General features: G+C 49.1%; 1 protein-coding gene across 3 annotated transcripts; it reads left to right on the top strand.

The window, feature by feature from the left end:
- Window positions 1-1,635: 1,635 nt before the first annotated feature.
- Window positions 1,636-23,046, top strand: AGFG2 (ArfGAP with FG repeats 2). Of its 3 annotated transcripts, XM_037814689.1 has the most exons (13): window positions 1,639-1,970; window positions 9,747-9,840; window positions 10,538-10,653; window positions 12,260-12,413; window positions 13,007-13,172; window positions 13,856-13,972; window positions 14,651-14,683; window positions 19,567-19,687; window positions 19,873-19,955; window positions 20,145-20,228; window positions 21,173-21,301; window positions 21,578-21,663; window positions 21,968-23,046. In XM_037814689.1, the coding sequence occupies exons 1-13, from the start codon at window positions 1,750-1,752 to the stop codon at window positions 22,025-22,027; spliced, it is 1,464 nt and encodes a 487-aa protein (XP_037670617.1). In that variant the 5' UTR covers window positions 1,639-1,749; the 3' UTR covers window positions 22,028-23,046. The 3 variants fall into 3 exon arrangements, with proteins under 3 accessions (XP_037670619.1, XP_037670618.1, XP_037670617.1); XM_037814690.1 differs by lacking the exon at window positions 14,651-14,683 and having other exon boundaries at window positions 1,637-1,970; XM_037814691.1 differs by lacking the exons at window positions 19,567-19,687; window positions 19,873-19,955; window positions 20,145-20,228 and having other exon boundaries at window positions 1,636-1,970.
- Window positions 23,047-24,976: the final 1,930 nt, after the last annotated feature.

Genomic DNA, 24,976 nt, shown 5'->3' with positions numbered 1-24,976 from the left:
TCTACCTCAATAATAGGACCTCTGAAGTTTAAAGGAGCCCATGGAAGCCCAGAAGAAAGAAAACATTTTTCAGAATCCCTCCTTGCATTTAGGTGTGGTCATTTGACTAAACTCCAGCCAATGAATTGATTCGTTTGTGCTCAGTGTCCTGCAAGGTCTTTAAGTGAACTGTAATGCAGGTGTGATGGCTAAAGCTGGAATAGATCATGAGATGAACTTGGGAGTGGAGGTAATGCAACTGGGGAGCAAAATGTAAAACGAGCCTGGGTTCCTGACGTGGTGGAGCAATTCACCAGTCTTGGAATGCCTACTTAGACTTGTACATATGAAAGAAAGAAACTTCATCTAGGTTAAGCCCCAATTATTTAGGGTTTCCTGTCATAGTGGGACCTAATTCTAACTCACAGTTTCCCAGCACACTTAGAAGAAAATCCAAACACCTTACCAAAATCTGGAAAGTTCTATGTGATCTGGTCCCACTCCAGTATCATCCCCACCACTCTCCCCTCACTCACCGTGCTCCAACCACTTTGGCTTTCTTTTTTGCTGCTTCCACACACCAAGCTTCTTCCTGCTTTCGGGTCCTTACACTGGCTTTTCCCTCTGCGTGGGATTCTCCTCCTCAAGGTGTTCTCATGGCTGATTCCTTTTTGTTATTCAGGTCTCAGCTTAAACCAAATAGTTTTCCTGACCAACCCAGTCTGAACCACCCCAAATGTCTCTCTCTTTTACAATACATTACTGCAATTCTTGGCATAAAACTTATCATTCACTGACGATTTTTTGTTTTATTGTCTGCCTCTCCCCACTAGAATGCGAGCTCCAGGAGGATAGGAACTTCTGTTTGTTCTGTTCATTGCTGATTCTCAGGGTCAACGTCCAGAACGGTGCCTGAAACATAATAGACGCTCAGTAAGTCAAATGAATAATCAAGTACTATTCCATGAATAATGTGGTGGTGAAGTGTTTCTAACGTTAAAACACCCGGATTAGAATCCTGGCCGAACCACAACGTGTGCTATACAGCATGTTGTTTCTCCTAAGACTGCTTTTTCCTCTGTGAAATGGGGATTATACCTATGGCATAGAGAAATATCATTTAGAAAGTACTTTCTTTTCCTGAGAACTCCCGTCTTTCCTCTCCCTCAGCCCTTCACAGAGGCACTTCTCTTCTGCCCTGCACACCTCTCCGCAGTCTGACTGAGAGTTGGCATTTGAAGTTTGGCGGGAATTAAAGTCATCTGTCATGAAGACGAGAACAGCGCACGCGCGAGACACCTACTCTTTCTCGCCCGCTAACTTTGCAGCCTTGCCAGCCAATCAGAGTTAGCGTCGGAGAGAATTGCGAGAGGACTCACCAATCGAAGCTGGGAGGCGGGCTACAGAGATAGTGGTGGCGAGAGGGGGAGGAGACAAAGAGCGGACACTCTCTGTTCTCCCCGCCCGCCTCTCCTCCGGCCAATGGGAGAGGCCTGAGGCCTTAAGAGAGTGGGGCGTGGCGTCCACGGCTTCCGCAGCCCAGCCGTTCAGTGCCGAGCCAATCGGCGTGAGGAGGTGGGAGGAGACTAGCCAATCAGCGTGCAGGATAGGGAGGTGGGGAGGTGAGGAGTCTCGCGCGGACGCCGCCGCCTTGCGAGCTTCTGTCAGCTGCGCGGGGCGTGCGGAGGCGGCAGAGGAGGCGGGAAGGCGACAGCGGTTGAAGGGGTGATTGTTGAATTGCCGGGAGGAGGTTCGAGCGAGTGGGCGGCGATGGTGATGGCGGCGAAGAAGGGCCCCGGCCCGGGCGGCGGGGTTGGCGGGGGCAAGGCGGAGGCGGAGGCGGCCTCGGAGGTGTGGTGTCGCCGAGTGCGAGAGCTGGGCGGCTGCAGCCAGGCCGGGAACCGCCACTGCTTCGAGTGCGCCCAGCGCGGAGTCACCTACGTGGACATCACCGTGGGCAGCTTCGTCTGCACCACCTGCTCCGGCCTCCTGTGAGTGGGCCGGCGAGACGGCGTGGGGGCCCCAGGGACCCGGGCCGGGCGGGAAGCCCAAGCTCTGAGGGGCGCCGGACGGCGAGCGTGGCCAGGGGACGGGAGAGGGTCGCCTGCTGCAGAGGTGTCCTGGGAGGGCCGGGGAGAGGGACGGAGCGGAGGAGGTTAGAGTCGGGTTCCCGGGCGCCGCTGGAAAGGAAGGGAACCCGGAGAGTAACGGAGAAAGTCCGTAAGCGAGGCGAACTGAAAGTGGGTCTAAAGTGGGGAGAATTGAAAGGAACTAGGGGGGGCGGGGAGGTTTTTAAAGAGCCAAGGAATGACATACACATTTAAAGGGAGCTTCCTCTAAGTGGAGGGTAAAAAGGAGAGCGGTAGGGCAAGCTGGGCGCAAGCTGAGGGCATTCAGTACCTATCTGCCTCCTGGCTTATGCCCATCCCTGGAGTGTGAGATGAAACCAGTTTAAAAGAGGTAATTTAACCCAGGCTGACAGCAGAGAGATAGTGGCGGCTAAGGAGCCATCGTGTTCCAATGTTTGGGGGCAGATCTAATCTTGCAGGGCTTTGGAATGCTACCCAGAGGGTAGACTTCTTAGGAAGTGGAAGAGATGCTTTTCCCTGGTAGAGAGCTTAGCTTTTCCAAAGGCTGGGAGATCTGAATGAGCCATCCTTTAAGTATCATAATTTCCTTTTAAGCTCCTAGTTGCTGTGGCTGGGTCCTCGTGGAAGCACCTAGAGAACTCGTTCCAGATTGGGGGTGGAGTGGGGTGTTTGTTTTAAACTCCTCACTTCTCCACTTGGCGGTGGTCCTGTACCGTCTGATACCAGACCTGGATCTCTGGATCTAAATTTATCAGAGGATTTATTTAGATTATTTTTTTTAGTATTATTTTAATACAGAGTTCTGTTTTTAATCAGGTGAAGCTTTCCTTGTTTCTTCTCTCCTTACACCTTTAGGAGATAAGGAGGAGGCAGTATTGTTCTCTTTGCATGACAGATGGGAGAACAGAAGCTAAGAGAGGTTTAGTAACTTATTCCATGCCATCTGAGGGGGGGGGGGGGTTGCTGTTCTGAACATTTGTTGTTTGATATTAGTTATGATCATATCATAGCAGGCCAGAAATAGGATCCAGGTGTCCTAAGATAGGGTTTAGGATGATTTCTCTACTCGGTTTTTACCTCCTTTGGCAAACTCCGCTCCCTGTTCTGATCACCCTCACTTGTGTGTTGTGAGGATGGACTTGACTTTGGTCTAAGTCTAAGTCTTGGGAGGTTAATTTAGAACCAAAGCAGGAATATTTGAGACAGAAATTCAGGTGAATCAAGAGGATAGAGACTGGAGGACTGGGGCAAATATTCTCAGGAGAAAAAGGAGCAAAATTTAGGAGTATTTATAGTGTAAGATAGGAAGGGAAAGAGCAGATTCCTGAAGATCATGTTATAAAAAGGAAAATCTGATTATAAAATCCAGAAGAGAAGCAGGGGGATAAAACTGATGGTATATCAGAGTCTGGGTCCTAGGAAGGAATGTCAGAAAACAGTGTGCATTCCAACGGTTAGCTGTGATGGCATGAAAGATAAATGCTGAATAAATGAGAAGTGCTGACATCAGTCATTATTTTATAGCTCTTGTTCTAAAGTACCCCATAAATAACATTTCCTTTCCATAACAAATATCCCTTAATAAGGGCAGAAGGAGGACCAAGGGATCTGGGACACACTAAAAACCTGGTTTCCTTTACTGGAAAAGTGAATGCCTCAAATGTCGGTGCACAGTTTGCAGAAACTTACTACTTGCTCCCTGTGGTCACTGTTGTTGATCTCCTTAATCAGACTCCAACACCTGCACTCAGGGCATATGCATGGTTGTGTTTTGACCCAAGGATTGAGTTAGTTCAATAGGAAAGTGCCCCTAAAGAGGCCTGACTCCTACTAGCTTGTCTGTACCTTAAGCTGAGGGTCTAGCTTCGTGGAAACTTAAGTCCCATGGGACCAAGTAGGAGGACTATACCAGCCCTTTTCTAGTTTCCAAAGATTCTAGGAAGGAATTTTTGTTCAGTATTTTGGTAGAGTATTATGAGCATTACTTAGGAAGTGAGTGTCTTCTTTCTCTCTTTCTTTTTTAACTTTCTATTTTGAAATACTTATAAACTTAAAGGACAGTTGGAAAATAAATAATAATATTAAAATTTGAAAGTAATAATATCAAAATAATACAGAGAACTCCCACATACTCCCCACAGGTAATGCTTCTTGGGGTAGTAGACTAGGGGAACATATTTTGGTAGTTGGTAAGTGAGAAGCTAAAACCAACCCTTTGTTAACAGGAAATGAGAAGTAGAGTAAAGAACCAAGAGGCTGGGTCAACAAATGAAGCTGAACTGAAGGCATGTGGAGATAAGGAGAAAGATATCAGAAGCGAGTCTAACTGAAAGCTGTGGTTTCCCTGGCAATGACTGGGTATGCCTGGCTTGGGTTTTGAGGGTACCTCTTATTTGCTAATTGGAGTTCTAATTAGCATGAACTCAGGCAAGGCAGATGAACCTTCTAAAGGGGTCTTAACAAAATATGACTTCTGTCCCTTTCATGTGCTGCAGGAAGAGCTGGGAGCTGACATGTGAGCCATGGGTAGACTGTGCGAGGCAGGAGCTGCTGGTTGCTCGCGGCAAAGTGACAGAGCACCACAGTGCAGCGGGCAGTGCAGGGGCATGGCTCCAGGGTGGCACGCAGGGGACCAGCTAGCATCTGACATCCGCAGGCATGATTGCCATAGATGAGGATTTTGTGGTCACAGAAAGTGAAAATTGAGCTAGTCCAACAGCCTGCCTGTTCATTCAGGCAGTCAGCAAATATTGCATGCCTCTCAAGCCTCAGCCGCTTTTTTAGGCACTGGAGATACTAAGGTAGTGAACAAAATTGGCAAAGTTCTTCTAGCTTACATCCTCTTGGAAGCCATGGACAATATATAAATCATTAAATATATAATTTCAGGTAATGATAAGTGCTGTGAAGTATTGGCTAGAGAGTGATGGCAACTCCCACTGAAATATGGCGAAAACACAGGAAATATTCTTTGTTAAAATGAAGAGGGGAAAAATATTGAAGAACCATACTTAGCACTGTAGCCAGAAAAAGGAGACGGCAGAGTTGGCTGTATTTTAAAAGCCAGTTTTCTGTCTGAGTATGTCACAATTATGTCTACTTTAGGGGGTATGGAGTCCTCTGGGGACAGGGAGCAGAACTGCCAGGGTTCCCAGGTGGCTAGACTGGCTGATGTGGCAAAATTTGAATTTGAATTTCCCAAGATCTGAAGGAAAATTCAGATTTAAAAATTGGTGGGTGGGTGTGACTGTTCCTTCATCCCTGAATGTGTGCGCTCATTCTTGCTCTTCTTTTTGTTTTAATTAGAAGAATTTTCTCAGCTGTAGCAAAAACCCACAGCGTTGGTGTGAGGGCCTGAGAGAGAGGCTGCTAGTCTCTGCCATTTTCTAAATTTACAGACATGCTACCACAATTGTAGGTCCCCAGTTTGACCTAGTTTTACTCATTTGGTTTTCTTCCAATTCCTACTTTCCTTAACCTGGATATGAATCCTTTTTATTTTCCCAACATATACATACGCTTGCTTGTTTAGTTATACTTCTGACTCTTCTATTAGAAGGTGAGTCTGTTACTTGAAGCTTAGAATGAGGTAAAACTTATTGCTAAAGAGAATCTATTTTCTCAGCATTGCTTCACATGTTCTTTCTTGTTCTGGTTTGCCTAGATCTCTCTGTGGATAAACCACTCTTCTTCAGGCCTGAGATCACATTGACCTCAGGGATGGACACTGTCCTTTGATGCTCAATTTTTTCAGCCAAGTGTGCACCATGCTCCCCGGATCTTGCTGTTGTGGGCTGTCCGTTACGCCATTGCCCTCAAGGCTCAGTAGTCTTTTCTACCTCCCACAACCTGACTCTGATAACGAAGAGTCCAAATCAAGGTAGAAGGAGCTCTGGACCCGGTATCAAGAGATGCGTTTGACAGCTGTTGCTTTTGTGACAAGCTCTCACCCTCCTCATGCCTTAGTTTCCCTGTCTTGCTCACTTAGTTGTTCCTAGCTGAGGCACTTTTATCTCCATAGAAGGGAAAGTGCAGTAAGTAGTTCAATAATTCAGTACTTTTCCATCTGTCTGGGTTGGAGAGGTACAGATGTACCTGGCCCCTATTTTAGTCCCGTCCCCCCATCCCCTCCCACCTCGCCTTTCCTATTTGTGCTACAAGGCCGAGGTGAACAGAGTCTCACTAAATTACAGATTTAGGCACTTTCTCTTAAGGGGTACCTAGACAACTTGAAAAGTCCAGAAGGTTGGAACAGATTACCAAAGGAGGAGGGAGGGGTGTAAATCGAGCCTGAAGAGGATGGCAAGTGGTAATGTTATCAGGACTCCACTGGCTGGGAGATGGATTTAGAGTGCACAGACTGGGGACGAACTAAAGGAAAGAGGTTGCAGCAGGAGAATTTGGATTAGAAAGAGGTTTCCTAAAATTAGTGAAATTGACCCTGGAGCAAAGTAAAAGGGGGCCTTGGACTCTTCTTGGTGATGGTTAAGGTCAAGATACAAGCTAAGCTGATTTTATCTATAGCCTGCTTAGAGACAGAGACGAGGCATCCCAGGAGCAAAGAAACAATCTAGGGTATATGAATCTGAACTTGAATATTTAGAGGCCAAGAATACCTAGGTCCAAATTTGGCACAGATGAAAGAACTGGGGTGTTGGGTGGAACTGGCTTTTTCCATTGTTGACCTGGCAAAACCTTTTTTGAGCAGCTGAGCAGGTTTGACGCTTTTATGGAGCAAGATAGAAGCAAAATCCAGGCCAGCTTGAGGGTGATGACCACAGAATAACAAAAGGTGGGGTATTTGTGAAAACAGTTGTATGTTTAATAGAATCAAAGGGGAGAGGAGAAAGAGGGGAAGAGGAAGAATTGGGCAGACTTTAGGATCTACAAGTGGCTTCATTTTGAGTGATTCAGAGCACTGCAAAGGCCATTTAAGTGCCATGTGAAAAAGAAACTCGAGTAGATCAAGAGGTAGGACTGGGGAAACGTGACTTCATTCTGACCAGCTTACTTTCTGTGCATTAGAAAAGCTTGCCCTACTCTGGAAAAATAAGTATATCTATTTCCCCACCACCTCCTGGTTGGAAATAACAAAATGGATTTACTGTGATAACTGGAAGAGTAGTATCTCCTTCTAGTTCTCACTTCTTTCAGGAAGAATCTGACAGTTAACGGAGGGGAGACTGAGTGGGCTTGGAGAGTAAGTTGGGTTTGTTCATTCCAAGCCAGTGGCTCACATCTGGCCCATTGCATGGCCTGGTACGTGTCCAGTGAAACATAGCACACCTAGATGATTCGATTGCGGCTACTGGGAGGAGAGGGGCTCTTGTTTCTAAATTGAATTCTCTCAGCCTGCAGTGATTTCTATGATTCAGACACAAACACTCTGACTCATAGGCCATGTAACAAGGCCATCCTCCTGGGCTGCAGAGGGTTGCCTCGTGGAGAATTTTCCCTGCCCCCAAACCGTGGCTCTGGTTATACATAATCCAGTCCACAGATATCAAGGTCAGAGCAGTGCTTTTTGTACTGTGCTGTGGAAACATCCTGTTCCATCAGACTCATTTGGCCCAAGGCATCTAGATCCCTTCTTATTTTCCCTGCCTTTCCTCTCACCCCACCCTCCCCGCAAAAAAACCTCCAGTGCCAGCTCTGCCGGAGGAAGTTGTGCTGTTCTCAGCAGCCCCTGTTCGTGGAGGCCTGGGTGGCCACCCTCTCCCTCCCCCACAAGGAGGCTCACCGCCCTGCTACGTTGTACTTTGCCAACAGTTCCGGTTGTCCTTTCAGGAAATGTCAGTGACCTCTTTGTGATAGGCTTGGAATCTGTTTTTGTAGTGTAAACAACACGTTTTACTTTTCTTGTGACCGTTTTCTCTTCCCTCCCCCCATCCTGGAGTCGCAGACTCCCTGAGCTGCCCGAACTTGACTGAACGCACCTGCCACGTTGAGAAGTGCCCTTTGCCCAGGCTTCTGGGCCTTCCCTGTGAGCTCCTGGTGCTCAGGGGTCTGGCCCTGTTGTTTCTGTATCCCCCAGAGTGCCTACCACAGTGCCTTGTATTTTGGTAAATGAATATTTGTTGGTGGGGTCATAGAGATAGAGAGATAGAGAGGTGGGCTCTGGCTAGACTTTAGGAAGGCAAAGAGCTCTTGTTTGATGTGTAGTAAGAGAACCTTCCTTTTGGTTTTCCATGCTCTTTCCTTGAGGCATCAGTCCTCTTTGATGTTGCTTGTCCTTGAAAGGGGTATTTGGAGACCCTTTACTTGAACATGTAGCAGCAGAATTGCTGAAAAACACTCTTGGTTATAGCCTCCAGTGTCCGGTCCTTTGTTAGAATTCCACAGTCAGTAATTTATCATCCCCAAGAGCAGCCCTTCACCGTTCGCTCTGTACCGTGTCATCTGTTCCCCCACCCGCCCCCACAGCCACCACTTACACTAATAAATATGCTGTTGTTCTCGCAGACTTGGCAGGAGCACCTTTCTCCTGGGTGTGTGCCTCTAAGCCTAAGTGTGTGCTTTCCCCACCTTCTTGATGAATTTTTAGGATTTTTAGGATGTCTACTTGATTTGCTTCTCCCTTTGCTTTCCCGATGACACCAGCCGGGGCACTATTCTAGAGTTACTTTTATTTTAACCTCTTGATTTGCCCATTTTTTTTCCCCAGGAGAGTGAAAGTCTAAAGAGGCCTTATCAGTTGAGACTGTCTTTCTGAGTTCCTGTCGTCCTCCTCCGCTCCTAGGTCCCAGGGGGGTTGATCAGTTTTATTTAAACCCAATGAGGGCAGTAGGTCTAGATCAGAGTAAAACTTGCAGTGTAGGGAAAGGAGAACCTGTGGGACTGCCTGGTTCGGCCCCAAGTGTCCCCTGTTAGAACACTCAGGAGACCAGAGGGGTAGGCGCAAGGGAATATTTTCTGCCTTAATCGCCACAGGGTTTCTGTGGGCAGAAGAGGACTCTCAGGGAGCTAACAGATTGTACAGAGCAGGCACAAAAGCGTCACTATGTGACATATGTTCCTGGCATGTACCAATCTCACATCTGAGGGTTGAACTTCACTTTTTCCTGCTTCATTGAAAGATCTAGAAATAAGAAAGTCTGGAACATTTCTTTCCCCAGAGATCTCTTCCTGAAAGAGAGATCCTCTCCACCCCCCACCACTGTGTAGACAAGAGGAGGGGCAGCCAGCCTAGAGACTCTGGTGTCACCAGATCCTATCTTTGTTAGTGTTGTCAGGAATAGTTTTGAGCCTTTATTTTTGCATTCCCTCGTTCTTGGTGGCTTGGTGTTTTTGTTGGTTCTGAGACCTTGGGGAAGCTCTGTAAGTTCAAAACAGTGATAAAACAGGAACTGGGAAGGGGCTGCATGTCTGAGTTCCCTGAAGTATCCAGTGGTGTGCATGCTGAACACTGAAACTGTCAGGGTCTGAGCCAAGGTGAAGGATTCTGGGTGGGCAGGCTCTGCCCGCCCTCTCCAGAAAGGCCCAGGTCACAGTGTGTTCCTGAGGATTTCTTCCCTGCCTCTTGTCTCCCTTCTTTCCTTGAAATAGGAAGTAGCTTCAGGAAGGGGCGTCTCTCTGAGCTGAATTTGTGTGCTATTGTTTTATCCTTTCTCCCTCTTGCTTCTCCTGTAAGCAGACCTGCAGTGCTAACTTCTGGTTCTTTCTGCCTCTCTCCCACAGGAGAGGCCTGAACCCCCCTCATCGTGTCAAGTCCATCTCCATGACAACTTTCACTGAGCCTGAAGTCGTATTCCTCCAATCTCGTGGAAATGAGGTGAGCCACCAAAGGTGGACCAGTTAGAAGGCTGTGGTTGTGGAATTTGCTGGCAGAGCTTTGCCTCAAGATTATAGAAAAACCCTACAGTTTTCTTTTAGGTCAAGTTTCTTTTATTTTTTTAGTACGTAAGAATTCTTGTCTTATGGATATTTGTATATTATGGACTCTTAGATTTTCAAAGTGGGGTTTGTCTAGGTATCTTGCCTAGGCACCTGGGCACTCTAGGGGGGAAATGGTTGGAGATTCCTGTTGGTCGAGCACTCAGAGTTGACTGGGCTGCCCCCTCTGAGTGAGATCTCCATGGAGCCAGCTCTCTTGACTTGAGCCTGGGCAACCCTGGTTGAAGTCCATGTCATTTACTTGAAAGTTAAACCCCTTCCCAGCTAAATCAGCTGGTTGTAGGTTGCCAGCCTTGGTGTTAGCAGTACCTCTAGCTTACAGGTCATTGATTTACTTGGAGGGTACAAACAGGGGTCTCTGGAGGATGTCCCGGAAGCCCCAGCTCTGAAAATTGTGACCTCCCATTACACTAAAAGCTCTGTGAGGGCAGGGGGCATGTCTGCCCTGTCACTATACCCAGTCCTAGCACTGTCCCTGCTCGATAAACAGTTACTGATGAATACGTTGAAGTGGTGTCTTCCCCATTGCGTGCCTTCTTTTCCAACTCCTGTGTCACCTGACTCCATTCCTTTAGGTTTGCAGGAAGATTTGGCTGGGTCTTTTTGATGCTCGGACCTCTTTAGTACCAGATTCCAGGGATCCTCAGAAGGTGAAGGAGTTTCTCCAGGAAAAATATGAGAAGAAGAGATGGTGAGGAGAAGAAGAGAGATTTCTGTGGAGCCATTGTCAAAGATATGCTTCATCTGACAGTCCAGTTTCCAGAGTTGAATTTGGGGTTTTCTCAAAGGCTAGACTTTGTTTAAGTCTGTTCCACTCAGATTAAGTTAGAGCTAAATTCTGTCTGACTTCAAAATAATAAGTCTACTTGAAAGGACAACTTGTTCTTAGTCACTGACTCTGTAACTTGCTGTCCCCTCTCTAGGGGTGAGGTAAGCCTGTGGGAGTACATTGTAGTTTTTATGGCTCAGCTGATCTCTTATATGGGTAGAGATGTTGGGAAGCACACTTTCTATAGCTTTATGTTTTGTTTTGTTTTGTTTTGTTATTAAATTCAGTTTTATTGAGATATATTCACATACCATACAGTCATCTACGGTATACGATTAACTGTTCACAGCACCATCATATAGTTATGCATTCATCACCCCAACCTATTTTTGAACATTTTCCTTATACCAGAAAGAATAAGAATAAAAAATAAAAGTAAAAAAAGAACACCCAAATCATCCCCCCATCCACCCTATTTTTCATTTAGTTTTTGTCCCCATTTTTCTACTCATCCATCCATATACTGAATAAAGGAAGTATGATCCACAAGGTTTTCACACACTGTCACCCATTGTAAGCTACATTTTTATACAATCGTCTACAAGAGTCAAGGCTACTGGTTGGAGTTTGAAAGTTTCAGGTATTTGCTTCTAGCTATACCAATAGATTAAAACCTAAATAGGCTTATCTATATAGTGTGTAAGAATGTCCACCAGAGTGACTTCTCAACTCCATTATAGCTTTATGTTTTTAACCCGTAATTTAATTCATGATTTATATGTCTTAATTCTGTTTTCCTGATGAAGAAAACAGCATCTGCATTCTCCCTTGCCTTCTCTCTCCCCTAGCATCACTTCTATTGTTTGATCTCTGGGCTTTGTGCAAGTTGAGGGGTAACTATAGGATGGAGAAGGGAATGCAAGAGAAGCACATTGATGTGGGTATAATAGTGTATGGGAGTCCCTGCTAGGGGTGTCCTCAGGATAAAGAAGATTCCAGAATAGGCATCACATAAACTGTGGTGGAAGGGGATTTTTCAGAAGTAGCAGGAGCTGACAGGACAGAAGTTCAGATTGTGAGCACTTACAGGATGAGGTGGCAGAAACCTTTTCTGGGAGACTGAGAAGGAGGAATCTGAAGAAACAAAAAGGGAGACCTAGACTAGGAAGTTTGGAAAGTAGGGTTGCTTGTCCTTCAGCATTATTGCATGGTGTCGAAACTTGAAACCCAGATGGTTTGAGGTATCAAAAAGAGGAGGAGGCAAAGAGAAGGAGAAAATAGGCACAAGCCAGCCAGAGCAAACCAAACATGCCTGCAGTAGACATGTGCATTGGTGATGGCAAAGAGGAAGCTCAGGATGTGCAGAACTTAGCTAAGTTGCTAAATCCCATTTAATTCAAAAAAAGGGAATTAGTAGAGAAAAGATTAGAATAGACTTTGCTGTGGCCTCTGTTTTCTGAAGCACCTAAGCCACAGATGGTCCAAGGTTTTACCCCTCTCCTTATAGCCTAACTGTTCTTTCTCAAAGGTATGTCCCCCCAGACCAAGTCAAGGGAACCACTTACACCAAAGGCAGTGCCTCTACCGCTATCCAGGGCTCCGTGCCAGAAGGGAAGCCCCTGCGGACACTTCTAGGTGATCCTTTGCCATCTCTGTCAGCTGCTGCCTCCTCCTCTAGTCAGGTAAATATCAGGTCTGTCCTTTAAGTTGATGTTGGGATTTGGGAGATGGGTGTCAGTTTCCTAAATCCAATCCTCTGAACAACTAGAGAGCAGTGTAAGAGCTGTGACTTGGTTCTCAGTCCTGCTGTTACCTGTATCTTGCATCTGGCACCTCTGCACTCCTACCTTTTTGGAAGAAAGAACCCAACAGGAAGTGGAATTTAGGGAGGTCATTATCCACTCCAAACCTACTGACCATCCCTCTAAGGAAACCCAGAAAGGATATCAGGGTAGGACACTGCTTCAAATACCTGGGAAAGATGGGGAGGTAACAGATGAGGGAAACTGGTTGGCAATATTCCTATATATCTTAGGAGTACCTTGACTAATATACTCCAAAATGTGTGCTTCTGGGAGCTGATGTACCGAGAAATCAGAGGAATTAGGTACGAGAGGGGCTAAGGCGAATCCTGCCTGGGAACCTCTCAGCTGAGGGCAGTTTCTTGCTCTCTTCTCCATCCACTTGCCTATCTTGGGGCAGTCTGGGGAGCGAGGGAGGGGCCTGGATCATTTCTGGGGTTCCAAGTACTGTATGTAATTCCTTCTCCTCCAAGTCTGTCAGTCAGTCCCAGGCCCGGATATCCCAGCCCCGGGGCTCCCAGCCGCCTCCCCAGTCCTCTGTCAAGAAAGCCAGCACTGACCTGCTGGCGGACATCGGCGGAGACCCTTTTGCTGCTCCCCAGGTGGCACCAGCTTTTGCTGCATTCCCAGCCTTTGGGGGTAAGTGGGACTTGGAATGACAAACTTCCCACAGCATATGTTCCCAGAACACAGGGATTCACTTCCTCGGGGTGACAAGTTTCACATGGCTCTAGATGTCTTCATGCGAATGAACATGTTGGTAACCCCAGAGCATCAAGGCTGAGAGGGCTGGGGGTCAGATAAGTCCAGCAGGGATTGTGTTGGGGAGTTGAGCTGTAAAACACTGTCGTTGGAATCTCCCAGAACATTTATTGTAGAACATAGGAAGAGGCCTTTTTATTGCTTTTTCTTGGTATGACAATTGGGAGGAGAGTTGTCTTGTGTTCTGTTTCCCCCGACCTCTTCCCAAAGAGCACCTTAGCCAGTGGAGGGTAGGAAAGCAGTGTCTGGTTTCCCTTTTTCCTTTTCAACCACCTTCTCCCCACACAGTTTTTTTTCCTACGTGATTCCGCCCCATACTAGGCCCTGTAAAAATGTTAATTCCTCATCAATTAAGGATGATGGAGCATGAACTTGGAGGCCTCTGAGATGCCCCTTTCCCCCCAGCTTTGTCTGGCCGCTCCTGCCCTCTCCCCTGAAGAGGACTGTGTGGACAGGCAGATGTCACCCAAGAGAGTTGCCTGTGGCCTTTGGAATTAGAAATTTATATTATTTAGATATACATTTGATTTATATGACTTCTTTATTCTCTCTATCTGTAGGCCAGACACCTTCCCATGGAGGCTTTGCCAACTTTGATGCCTTTGGCAGCTCTTCTGCATTTGGAGGCCTTCCTCCAGGTGGCCAAGCCCCATTCCAGGTCCAGCCAGCGGCCACAGGTAAACTCTGCTCCAGTGCTTCCCTTCTCTCTCCAGTTGCAGCCAGTTTTCCACATCCATGTGTCACCCTTCATTCACGTCCGTACTAACTCAACAGACTGTGTAAAGGGGACAAAGGACAAAGAGAAGAAACTCAAGAAAGGATGAGAGGATCTTGACAGACATTCTTGTCAGGAGGAAGGGGCTCTATTACTCTATTTTTTCATGTAAAGAAAATGGCTGCAATTATAGAGGAGCTGTGCAGTTTATACAGTAGGGAATTTCTGATTGGAAAGTATGAAAGACCTGAGTACTAGAACAGTTGAGAATGGGCATGACCTTTTCTCTGATGTGCTCTGATGGTCTGTGTTAGTGTACTGCCTGAAGGAGACAAGGAATTGAGTCAAAGTTCAAGGTAGTCCCCAGAGTCCACACATCCCTCTAAGAGCAAAAAGCTGTGAATTCTCTGTGGTGGTGTTTAGCAATTGAAAGAGTCCATGAAATCTGTCTTAAAGCATTCCATTTTTCCCTAACTCCCAGACATCAAGTTCTTACTTCCTGTGGCCATCCTGAAGGCTGGGAGGGCAGCTTAGAGCTGTGAAGACAGGGTGTCTGGGGAAAGCCAGTGATGGACTGACAGCTTACACTCTCTTTCTCCCTTCCCCACCTGTCCTTTCCCTTCTGCCCCCTCCCTGCCAGCCAGTCGGATGCTAACTGGAAGCTACAGCTTTGGTAAGTTTTCCTTCCTACTCCATGGCCTACTCAAGGGTAGAAGCCTGTCTCATGTCCTCTGACTATAGAAAGTTACAGTCTGGAAGGAACCTTAGAGTTTAGCCATTTGACAGATGAGACAGTTAAGCACCTTACCTCATCACACAGCCCTCAGAGTGACAGGGCTGGGCAAGCAGGCTTCTTTTATTTTTATTTTATTTTGGTAACAGATATACAACAGAAAATTTCCCTTTTTAACCACATTAAATATATAATTCAGTAGTGTTAATTACATTCATAATATTGTGCTACCATCATCATCATCCATTACCAAACCTTTTCCATCACCCCAAACAGAAATTCTGTACCAATTAAGCATTAACTTCCCATTTCCCTACCTCCTCCTCAGCCCCTGGTAACCTGTATTCTAGTTTCTAACTGTGAGTTTTCTTACTGTATTTTGTATCCGTAAGATTCTACAGTTTTTGTCTTTTTGTGTCTGGCTTATTTCACTCAACATGAAGTCTTCAAGGCTCATCCAAGTTGTAGCATTTATCAGAAGTTCATTTCTTTTCACAGCTGCATAATATTCCGTTGTATGGATAGACTACAGTTTAGAGCCCAGGCTTCTTGACTCTCAACTCTGCCCACTGTGAACTTGCTGGTTGCTTTTGTTTTCATTTCTGTTTTCTTTGAGTGGGACAAGAAGAGACATTTTAGTTTGATAAAACTTAAAATTCACAAAGAAGTTCTCACAATCATGAACTTAAAGCATAACCTTGAGATTCAGAAAGCAAAAATTAATGGACACAATGAGAATCTAATAAGTAAAGGCACAGAGTGGGAGACTGTAACACTTTCACAAAATAGATCGAGCAGATCAGTAAATAATAAAGTAGATGATTTGAGTAACAGTGCAGCAAGTTTGACCTAAGAAATATAAGTAGAACTTTGTACCCAAAAGATAGAATAAATATTATTTCTAAACATATAACCCTTATATAATTTGACCATACTCTAGAAAACAAAATGTGCATTAATTCAAACATAAAGAAATTGGATAGGTCACATTCTATATTATGAAAGATAGCATCCTAAACAAAACTTCAAGGCATGAAACAGATAAAGAGAAGATGCTGACAGCATGGAAGACAGGCGAGAAGTTAATATTCATAATGTAGTCTTTAAAACTCCTATAAATAAGAAAACAATAGAATGATAGATGAAGATACAAGCAGGTAATATCCAGAAAAATATGAAAACATGCTCACCCTAACCAATTATGGAAAATGCCAATCAGGATAACAATTTTATACATTATATTGACAAAAATGTTAACGATGGATAATGGCAAGTGTTGGGCAGGGAAATGGGCCCTTTGGTATGCTTTTGGTAGGTGTATAAATTAGTATAGGAATGTCCAGTTTAGCAAGAGGGGTGTGTTCTGGAACTGGGAGTGCTAAACAAAACAGTCTATACAGGGTTGTTATAAATCAGTCCCTTAGGAAATGCGTTCACTGTATAGCCGACTGCCTTGAAGACAGAGCTTTCCAGGCCAGAGCCTAAGTGAGGGCACAGAGAGAAGGCAGACCCACAGCCCAACAACATCGAGGAGGCTCTGCCATGTCCCCGGCGGCCTCCCATGTCTCCATGAGGAAGGCAAGAGCTCCACTCGGCAGCTGAGGAAACTGGCTCCGCTTGGCCAGGGATTTGGCCAAAGTCACATGGCTGACAAGCAGCAGATCCCATTTGGTTTCCACCACACCAGGATTGTGAGGGCATTTCTGTGAGTGTGACACCGAGAACTGTTGGCTCTGAAGTAGGAAGGGAGTTTTGGTGAGAGGTGGGTCTCTTCTGACAAGCCTGGTTTTATTTATATATTTCTGAGGGGGAGTACGGAGAGGGGAAGTTTCAAAAACTGCAGGTTCCCCTGAAACTGCTCTAAGGTATGGGTACAAATCTAGCAGCGCAGAGTGAGGCTCTGGAAATACGTAAGAAGCAAACAACAGCGCGGTGCTCCTAGTGGCCGCCGCCCCCTTTCTTAGAATGTGCTGCCGGTGCAGGATGCCACCCCGCCTGGCTCCAGCCGGCCCTGCCCTCTCGTGGCCGCAGAGGCACACAGCAGCCCTGCAGCCGGCTGGGGCTCAGGCCCTGGGCCTGGCTGGGGGAGCTCCTTGAGCGCGCAGGCCCAGCGCAGCAAGGAAGAGTCTGGCCTACTCGAGGGCAGCGAGCTGTGTCTGCTGGGAAATTCCAGATTCTCCGAGTCAGCCAGGCCGGGGGAAGGCCTGGAGAGTCAGTGGGAGATCCACCACCGCCCTGTAGGCTTCTCCAAGCCCCAGCAAGACCCTGGGAGCCCGGCAGGGCACGGGGCTCAGAGCCAGAGCTCTGCTTGGGCCAGAGAGAGCAGGGAGAGAACTGTCTCCTCCTTTCCTCTTTCCTTTTTTTTTTTTTTTTTTTCTTTTAATTAGAGAGGTTGTGGGTTTACAGAAAAATCATGTATAAATACAGTGTTCCCATATCCCACCCTATTATTATGCCCTTGCCTTAGTGTGGTACATTTATTAGAGTTGATGAATGTACATTTTTATAATCATCCTTTTAACTGTAGTCCATGGTTTACCTTAGGGTTCTCAGTTTGTGTTGTACAGTCCCATGGATTTTTTTTTGTTTGATTTTTATTCTAGTAATATATATATACAACCTAAAATTTTCCCTTTTAGCCACATTCAGGTATATAATCCAGCGCTGTCTGTTAGGTTCACAGTGTTGTGAACTGTCTCGAAGTGCTGACGCCAAAGCAGCCTCAGCAGCTGAGCAAGAGGCCTGGCTGCAGCTGGCGCTGTCCCCTCCGCCTGTACCCTCTGCTTTGCCCTGAGCCCCCATTGTGGTGGCTCAGGCTCAGGGCCTAGCACATGGAAGAAACCCCTCTAACAGTTTGGGGGCCAAGTACAGCCCAGGCCTTTAGAAAGGGACGCATATAGGGGTGCACATCACAGTTCTGTGGGAGTCAGAAAAAAGCCCAAAACTGGACTGACAGGAAACCCAGCTGTGATTTGAGAAGCAGGAGAGCAAGGGAGATTTGAGAAGCAGCCTGGCTTTGCCCTCTCCTTCCTTGTCTCATGTCTCTTTCTCTTTTCCTTTCCCTTTTTCTTCCTCTTGTCTCTGAGAAAAAAAGTATCTTCCCTTGTGAGGGTCACCCCCTCACCACTGCTGACCATCTCATCCTTTCCCACTTCCTGCGGGGTTTCATTCCATCAGCTCTTATCTGAATTTCACCCCCTCTCTCTATACCCGTGCTGGTGGATCCCCTTCTCTACAAATAAGCTTAAAGCTTCTCATCCTACAAATTGTTTCCTAAGCCATACCTAGGCTAGTCTGGTCATCTCCCCTTCCCTCCACACCATGCCTCTTATGAAGGCGAACCTGTGGCCTTCACTGGCCCATTTTTTATTTTCTTGTTTTCCTATTTTTTTTTAAATGTATTTCATGGCATAATAGACATACTGTTCTGTGCCTTGCTTTTTTTCCTTTTACTGAACAGTACTCTTAGATCTTTTTCTTAGGAGTACATCAAGATCTTTTTCATTCTTTTTTATAGTTGCATAATATTCCATCATAAGTATACATCATAATATATTTAATCAGTCTCCTGTTGATGGATGTTTAGGATGTTTCCATTCTTTTGCTATTAAACAGCACTGCAGTAAATAACCCTGTTATGTATTATGTTTTGCACATTTGCAAGTTATGTCTGTAAGAAAAGTCCTAACAGTGGAATTTCTCTAGTGAGGACACAGTCAATATTCAGAAATAAATAAACAAAAATGTATCACTACAAATACGTTGAGCATGAGAGGAAAAGCAGGGATCAGGTGCAGCTTGGTGGGTCAGGGAAGGCCCACTGGTCGATCTAAAGAGCAAGGAGGGTTAGCAGGCCAAGGCCATGGCTGGGGCCTCTTGCTCAAGGAGAGGGGAGGGGATGTGCAGAGGCCAGAGCTGACGATTCAGGGGAGGGTCTTGGCTCAATCAGTGAGCACCCTCATGAGACAGGCACTTTGCAAAGTGTGTTGTACTTCAGTGACAGTGAGCCTACCAACACTCATCCAATAAAGGCTTTTCCCATTTGAGGGCATATTTTATCCTCCCAGCAGCCTAGAATGGTGGGCAGGACCCCATTATACAGATGGGACTTTGATGCACAGAGAGACTCTTAAGATAACAGGAACTTGGGCCTCTTCCCATGAGACAGAAGTGCTCGGACTCCCCAGACTCTTGCTCCTCAGGCCGTTGTGTGAGACTTCACAGGGGCCTGACCCAACAAGCAGTGGGCTCAAGCCCTGATTACACTCATGGTGTCAGGGTGGGCTCCCCGGTGGAGCCAGCGCTGGCAGCAGTGGGAAGGGTGCTGGCGGCTGAAGGTGTTTGCTTCCCAGTTCCGGCAGTACCTCCACAGTCCATGGGAGCCTCCGGAGTGTCCCCCATTTTCTGTCCCTCACAACTCCTCTCCCCATCTCTACCCCCCTCATACATTTATCAGTAAATGGAAATGCTGGCTTGGGGAAAGGGCAGGTTTTTCCATCTCTTAGAAAAAATGGGAAATGTAAGCCCAACTAGAGCAGGAAAGGTGACTTGACACAAGGAAGAACTGCTTTCCTTTCGGATGTGGTAGCTTTGAGCCCTCAGGAGATTGAGAAAGCCTGAGCCTAGAATTCCCAGTGGGAGAAAAGCCCTCCTGAACTGGCGGGGGGTGGCGTGGGGGGGCCATGGGAAAACGGGCTGGCCCGTGGGAGCCACGTTACCGCCATGCACCACTCCACTTCTCCCCGGCACCCCCTCCATCTCTTTTGCCCCTTCCATCCTGCCTCATCCTGAGTGCCACCTTGTTATCTCCTGTGCTCGCCCAGGGAGCAGCCAGGTGCCACCAGGTGGTGCCCCTCCCCTTGCACCTGCCGGCCAGCCACCCAGCCTCACGGATGTGGGCAGCACCCCGGGACCCAGGGCTGCGGCTGGAGCTCTCCCTAGCAGGTGGGTCCAGACCTTGGGGGGCTGCCTTAGGCAGGAGAGCTGACTGAGAACCCTGGCCTTGACTTTCCCGAGCTGCTCAGCTTCTGTCCTGTCTGCCTCTCCTTGCTCCCCCATCTTTTCCTTGCTCGGGAGGATGGGGGTGATCACAGAGGCCTTACCTGCTGACTTCTCTCCCCATTTTGCAGCATCTTTGGGGTGGCTGGCCAGGTCCCCACTTTCCAGTCAGCCACCACTGGTGGCAGTGGCAGCACAGGACTTACCTTTGGAGGTGAGTTCTGCCTGTGGAGACCCTGGGAGGGGATCCAAGGCCAAGAGGAAATTGGGAACTCTGGACAGGGAGGGGAGTGGAGTGGGATGCACGAGATTTAGACACATGCTCAGTTACCACAGTATTCAAATGAGAGGAAAAAAATAATGATGTCGTTCTCCCACCTCAATCCCATTCCACCCTGATCAGCCTTCACCAACCCTTTCACGGCCCCGGCTGCTCACCCCCAGCTGCCTTCCACCAACCCCTTCCAGCCCAACGGCTTGGCCACAGGTAAGCCTTCCAGACTGTCCCCTGGCCCTGGCCCTGGCCTTTTAGACTCTCCAGGTTGCAGATTCCCCTGTAGCTCTCTCTTCTCCCCACATCTCTCACCATCAGGGTTTGGGGGGTGGCAGGAGACGTGGGGCAGCCTTAACCCAGCACGGTCCTTCTGCACATCTCCTTCCTGCCAGTGCTGCACCAGCCCGGCCAGATCTGGTTTAATTTCCAGAACGCTAGAATTAGGAAAAAACCAGACTGCTCCTTAGCTTTTAGTGCTGACTGGTAGCAACAATGATTCTCCCTCCTGCCACTCTCAGCAGTGTCCCTCTGGGGGGCCAGCCCCTCCCCTTCTGTGTCCCAAGCTTCAGCCTCCTGAAACCACAACCCTGTTCCCTGCCCTCATCGGTCAGTCCTGTGTTCCCCTCCCAGTGTGCCCCTCCCCAGCTTCTGCTCTTTTCTCCTTGAACTTGTGCCTCCTGGCTGCCTTTTGACTCTCCCGAACCTTGAGGCCAGCAAGAGAGAATAAAAACAGCTCCCAGAGCTGACCCACCGCCACACAGCGTGCTGAGGGCTTTCCACTCACTGTTTACTTTCCACAACAGCCCTGAGGTAGGGGCTTTACCCATTTTACAGATGAGAGAACTGAGGCAAGAGAGGGTCAGTAGTTTGCTTAAGTTTGTGCGCTTTTACAGGTAGCAGAAAGCTAGACCCAGTTCTGTGCCGTGCCGGGGCTCCCACCTGCTTCCCTCTCCATGCCCCCAGCCCCCGTGGGCTGCGAGGGGCAGCTTTGGGAGGTTGTATGAGAAGCTAAGGAGTTCCATGACCAATTCAGGAGACTTCCCCTGGGTACCTCTTGTTAGGGAAAAATTATATCCCATTTTCCAACAGATTTAGGAAAAACTTTCCCAGCCTGCCTTCCAGAAGTCCACCCGAGCCTCATGTCTGTCACTCCACAGGGCCTGGCTTTGGGATGAGCAGTGCGGGGCCTGGCTTCCCCCAGACCGTGCACCCCACGGGGGGCTTTGCCAGCAGCTTCCCACCCCCTCTGTTCCCTGCGCAGACCTCGATGGCCCAGCAGCAGAACGGTAAGGGGGTCGGATCACACCTCCTTTCTCACCCCACCCCCCACCCCAGGGCCTCAATGTGCGTCCCTCTAGGGAGGCCGACTTCTGAGCTCCTCCTGCTTTTTCACCAGTGGCAGGGCAGGAAGCGACAGACCTGCCTCTGCGCTTGGGCTCGGCTGCCTCGGGCTGCCAGCCTTGGGGTGTAGCCTGTGCCCGTGCTACAAGGGTGGGGCGGGGTCGGTGGGCGCCAGCCGAGGGGCAGCCTCCCGCCACTGGGTTATTACTCTTGCTTTCCAGGCTCTTCCTTTGGGGACTTAGGATCAGCCAGGCTGGGGCAGAGGCCACCAGGCCAGCCCTCCGGGAGCGCCACCAACCCCTTCATGGTGAGGAGGGGCCTTGGGGCCACGCCAGGGTGGGTGGGGGCAGAATCCTTCTAGAAGAGGGAGAAGTGGGTGGAACTCATGTCTCTTCCTCCAGGGCACAGCGGGCTGGTTCTCGGGCCTCAGCTGGTCTTGGCCCTGCCATCTCCCAGCCCCTCTTGCCCCTGCGTTGCCTCTCTCCCCCTCACTTTCCCACTTGCCCTAGCAGAGTAATTCTGAGGGAGAAAGGAATCCTGAACCGCATTTCTTCCTTGGCTTCTAGCTTTTCTCCCCCACGCTGATATTTTTTTCTGTCGTTTCTTTTCAGACTGGATCCTCACCGAGCCCCTTTGCCTCCAAACCTCCAACCACCAACCCATTCTTGTAGCACTGTGTCCTAGGTGGGGGGGCTTGCCCTGCTCTTGGGGGCCCCTCTGCTCTCCACAGCTCTGGTGACCACTTGCCTGTAAGAATTTCTGAGGGTCCGAGCCTTCTTTTGCAGAGTAGGAGTCACGGGGATGGTGGAGGTGCTAATGCTTTGCTTGGGGCTTGCAGAAAAAGCGGGGGCTTCCAGGGTCAGCCGCCCCAAAGCCTTCCTCCCTCCTCCCTCCTCCCTCCTCCCTCCTCCAGCCCTGGCTCAGCAGGAGGCTGAGGAGTGAAGGAGGGCCCGGGCTAGAGGAGTGGTGGTGTTTGTTTTTTCACATTATTAATGATGATGGAAAGAATCCTCCTCCTCCTTTCCTGCCCTCAGCATACCCAGCACGCTCCCCTCGCCCCTGAGCTGGTGGGCAGAGGTGGCTGTGAGCCCCTGCCACCAGCTCACCTTCCGGACTGGCCTCCCCGTGGGAGCTGCCTCCAAGGCACAGGCCGGAGGGGAGGCGGGGTGTCGGGAGAGTGACCTGCCAGCCCCAGGGCCCACCTCCCACCTGACCAGGAGGCCCCTCCCTCATCCTGGCCGCCTGGGATGACTAGTTTTACCCACATATATCCATGCCCAGCTCCCATCAAGCACTTTAGTTAGTCATTGGTGTCATGTTTGGATACCAGTATTTTATATTTATATAGAGAGAATTTTCTAATATAGCCTATTATATACATACATGTACACACGTGGACACATGTATATAAACTACAGCCATCCTCCCTCTCCCAGGCAGCACTTTTACCGGGGAATGGGACGAGTTCCCATCTGTGCCTCTACCGCCAAAGCCTGAGCAGTGGGCAGGGGAGGGCAGCCGTGTCCTCACCACCCCAGGGACTGGGCTTTTCCAGGGAAAGGCTTTTTGCAATTGGCTGTTTTTTTTTTCCCTTTCTTTTTTCCACGTGCCTCCCCCACCCCCAAATCTCTGCACCAAAGCTCATTGCAGGCAATGTTGGAAAAGAACTGCATTTGAAAGAAAAAGAAAATGGCTCTTGTGGTCTTGTTTTATGCCAGCTTGAGTGGTCACACGTCCGTGTCCATGACTTGGCTCCATCAGTAGGGACTTCCTGGGTTGGTGGCAGTGCTACTTTCGGCCAAGGATGGGACTCACCACATTAGCGAGGGGGAAGGAGGTGGGAGGGGGCAAAATTTGCAAGGGGCTGCGGTGAGGTCTCTGTGTGGTGGGTGGGGGCAGTTCCTGCCGGGGTAAGAGGTGGGCACCAGGATGGTGCCAACTGGAGATGGGATAGGCACTTAGCCTGAGCTGTTTCCATCTGAGGGTGTGGTGTCAACAGCCATGGTGTCTGATCTGTTTGTGTGGCGACAAGGCAGGCTGCTTGGGGGCAAACACCCAACAGGCCGAGGGGAAGCCCAGGACCCTCAGGCCCCACCTTGTAGCCCCAAGACCAGGAGAAATTCCTTCCCTTTGCACGGTTGCCTTTTAGCTGTTCATTCTTCGGGTTTCTCTGGGTCTTTCCACCCAATAACCCCTTACAGAAGATGTGGGGATTCAGTTATCAGTTTCTTTGACCTTGGGAATTCTGGAAATACCTCTGGCTGCTGCAATTTAAATTCCCTGCCAGCCTTGGCTGCCACCACCACCCCCCCACTCCCCCTCTTTTCAAAGAACAGTGCCCTCCACTTGTCCTGTTTTCCCAGCCTCTACTCACCTTCCACTTCCTGGTGGGACCTCCCAGGGCGGACTACCCTTCTTTGTTCCCAGGATCTTTCCTATTTTGAAAGAGTCCCCTTCTCCCCATCTATTCCTCTTTCCCTCTCTTTCTGTTTACAGCTGGGGAGGGGAGGGGAGCTGAAATCTGTTGGGGTGCACTAGGAGGAGGAGCCTTTCATTTCCCAGCCCCCCTCCCCAGGAGGGAAGTGCCTTTTCCTGTATGCTTCTGTTCTTTCCCCGGGGGTCCCCTGACTGCCCTGGACCTGGGCCGAGGGCCTCCCCGCTGTCCTTCCCCCCGCCCCCGCCCCTCCTTCCAGCGTGGACACCAGCTGTGGGGGGTCAGGTGGGCTCAGCCTCAGACCCCAGAGCAGGAAAATCAGTTCCCGGGGCACAGGCCAGACCAGCACTGCAGCGCCTGCCTGGGCCTCTGTCGGGCCTCCTCTCTGGGCTCCTGGCAAAGAAAGGAAAACACCCTGGTGTAACCGAAAATGTCTGCCTGACTAGGCTGTGTGCGTCCTGCCCTGCGCCCAAGGGCGTCCCTGCACTGCCTTGCTCAGTGGTGGCAAATCTGAACCCCACTGTGTGTACACCCCACGAGGCTACAGTGACTCCCCCGGGCGCTCACAGGCTTCGGACCAAGTCCTTGACATGGCCTGGCCAGAGCTGTGACTGTGCTCACAGCCAGCCAGCCTCGGGCTTGGGCCCAGCCTGTGGGTGAGGAACTGAGAGCAGCCCCGGACCCCTCCGAGGGGCGCCACTCTGCATGTTGGTGCCTGCCAGGCCAGGCCCAGGAGCCACGGAGAGGGTAGGGCTGCAGGTGGAGGCCGCCTGGTGTCTGGCTCTGTCCCCATGTCTCCCCCCGGGGGTAGGAGCTCAGGATGGGGGGGGGGGGGGGGCTGGGAACGGCCCAGCCCAAGTACCCCGTCCCCTCCTCATAGTTCTGCCCCAGGTAATGGACATCAAATGTGGAGGTCCCACGCTGGGGCTGCCCAGCACCTGGCCTAGGGGTGGAAAAAGAGGCCACTCGGGCTGGGAGAGGGGCTTTTACCAGGCAGAGCTGAGTTCCTGCCCCTCTGTAGAAACTCAAGTTACCAAGGCAACAGGCTAAGAGAAGTCTGGTCTGGGTGGGACCTGGGGCTGCGTTGCTAGGGTAACAGATTAGGCCAGTGGTTTGACTCCAGGCTTTTCCTGGTACCCAGCAGGCTAAATAAGGTCACGTGGCTCACCGAGCGTTGATTACCAAC

The sequence above is a fragment of the Choloepus didactylus genome, chromosome 21 (assembly GCF_015220235.1).
Source record: "Choloepus didactylus isolate mChoDid1 chromosome 21, mChoDid1.pri, whole genome shotgun sequence".
Taxonomy (NCBI): Eukaryota; Metazoa; Chordata; class Mammalia; order Pilosa; family Megalonychidae; genus Choloepus; species Choloepus didactylus.
The sequence above is the reverse complement of the archived record's forward strand: the minus strand, read 5'-3'. Positions and strand labels throughout refer to the sequence as shown.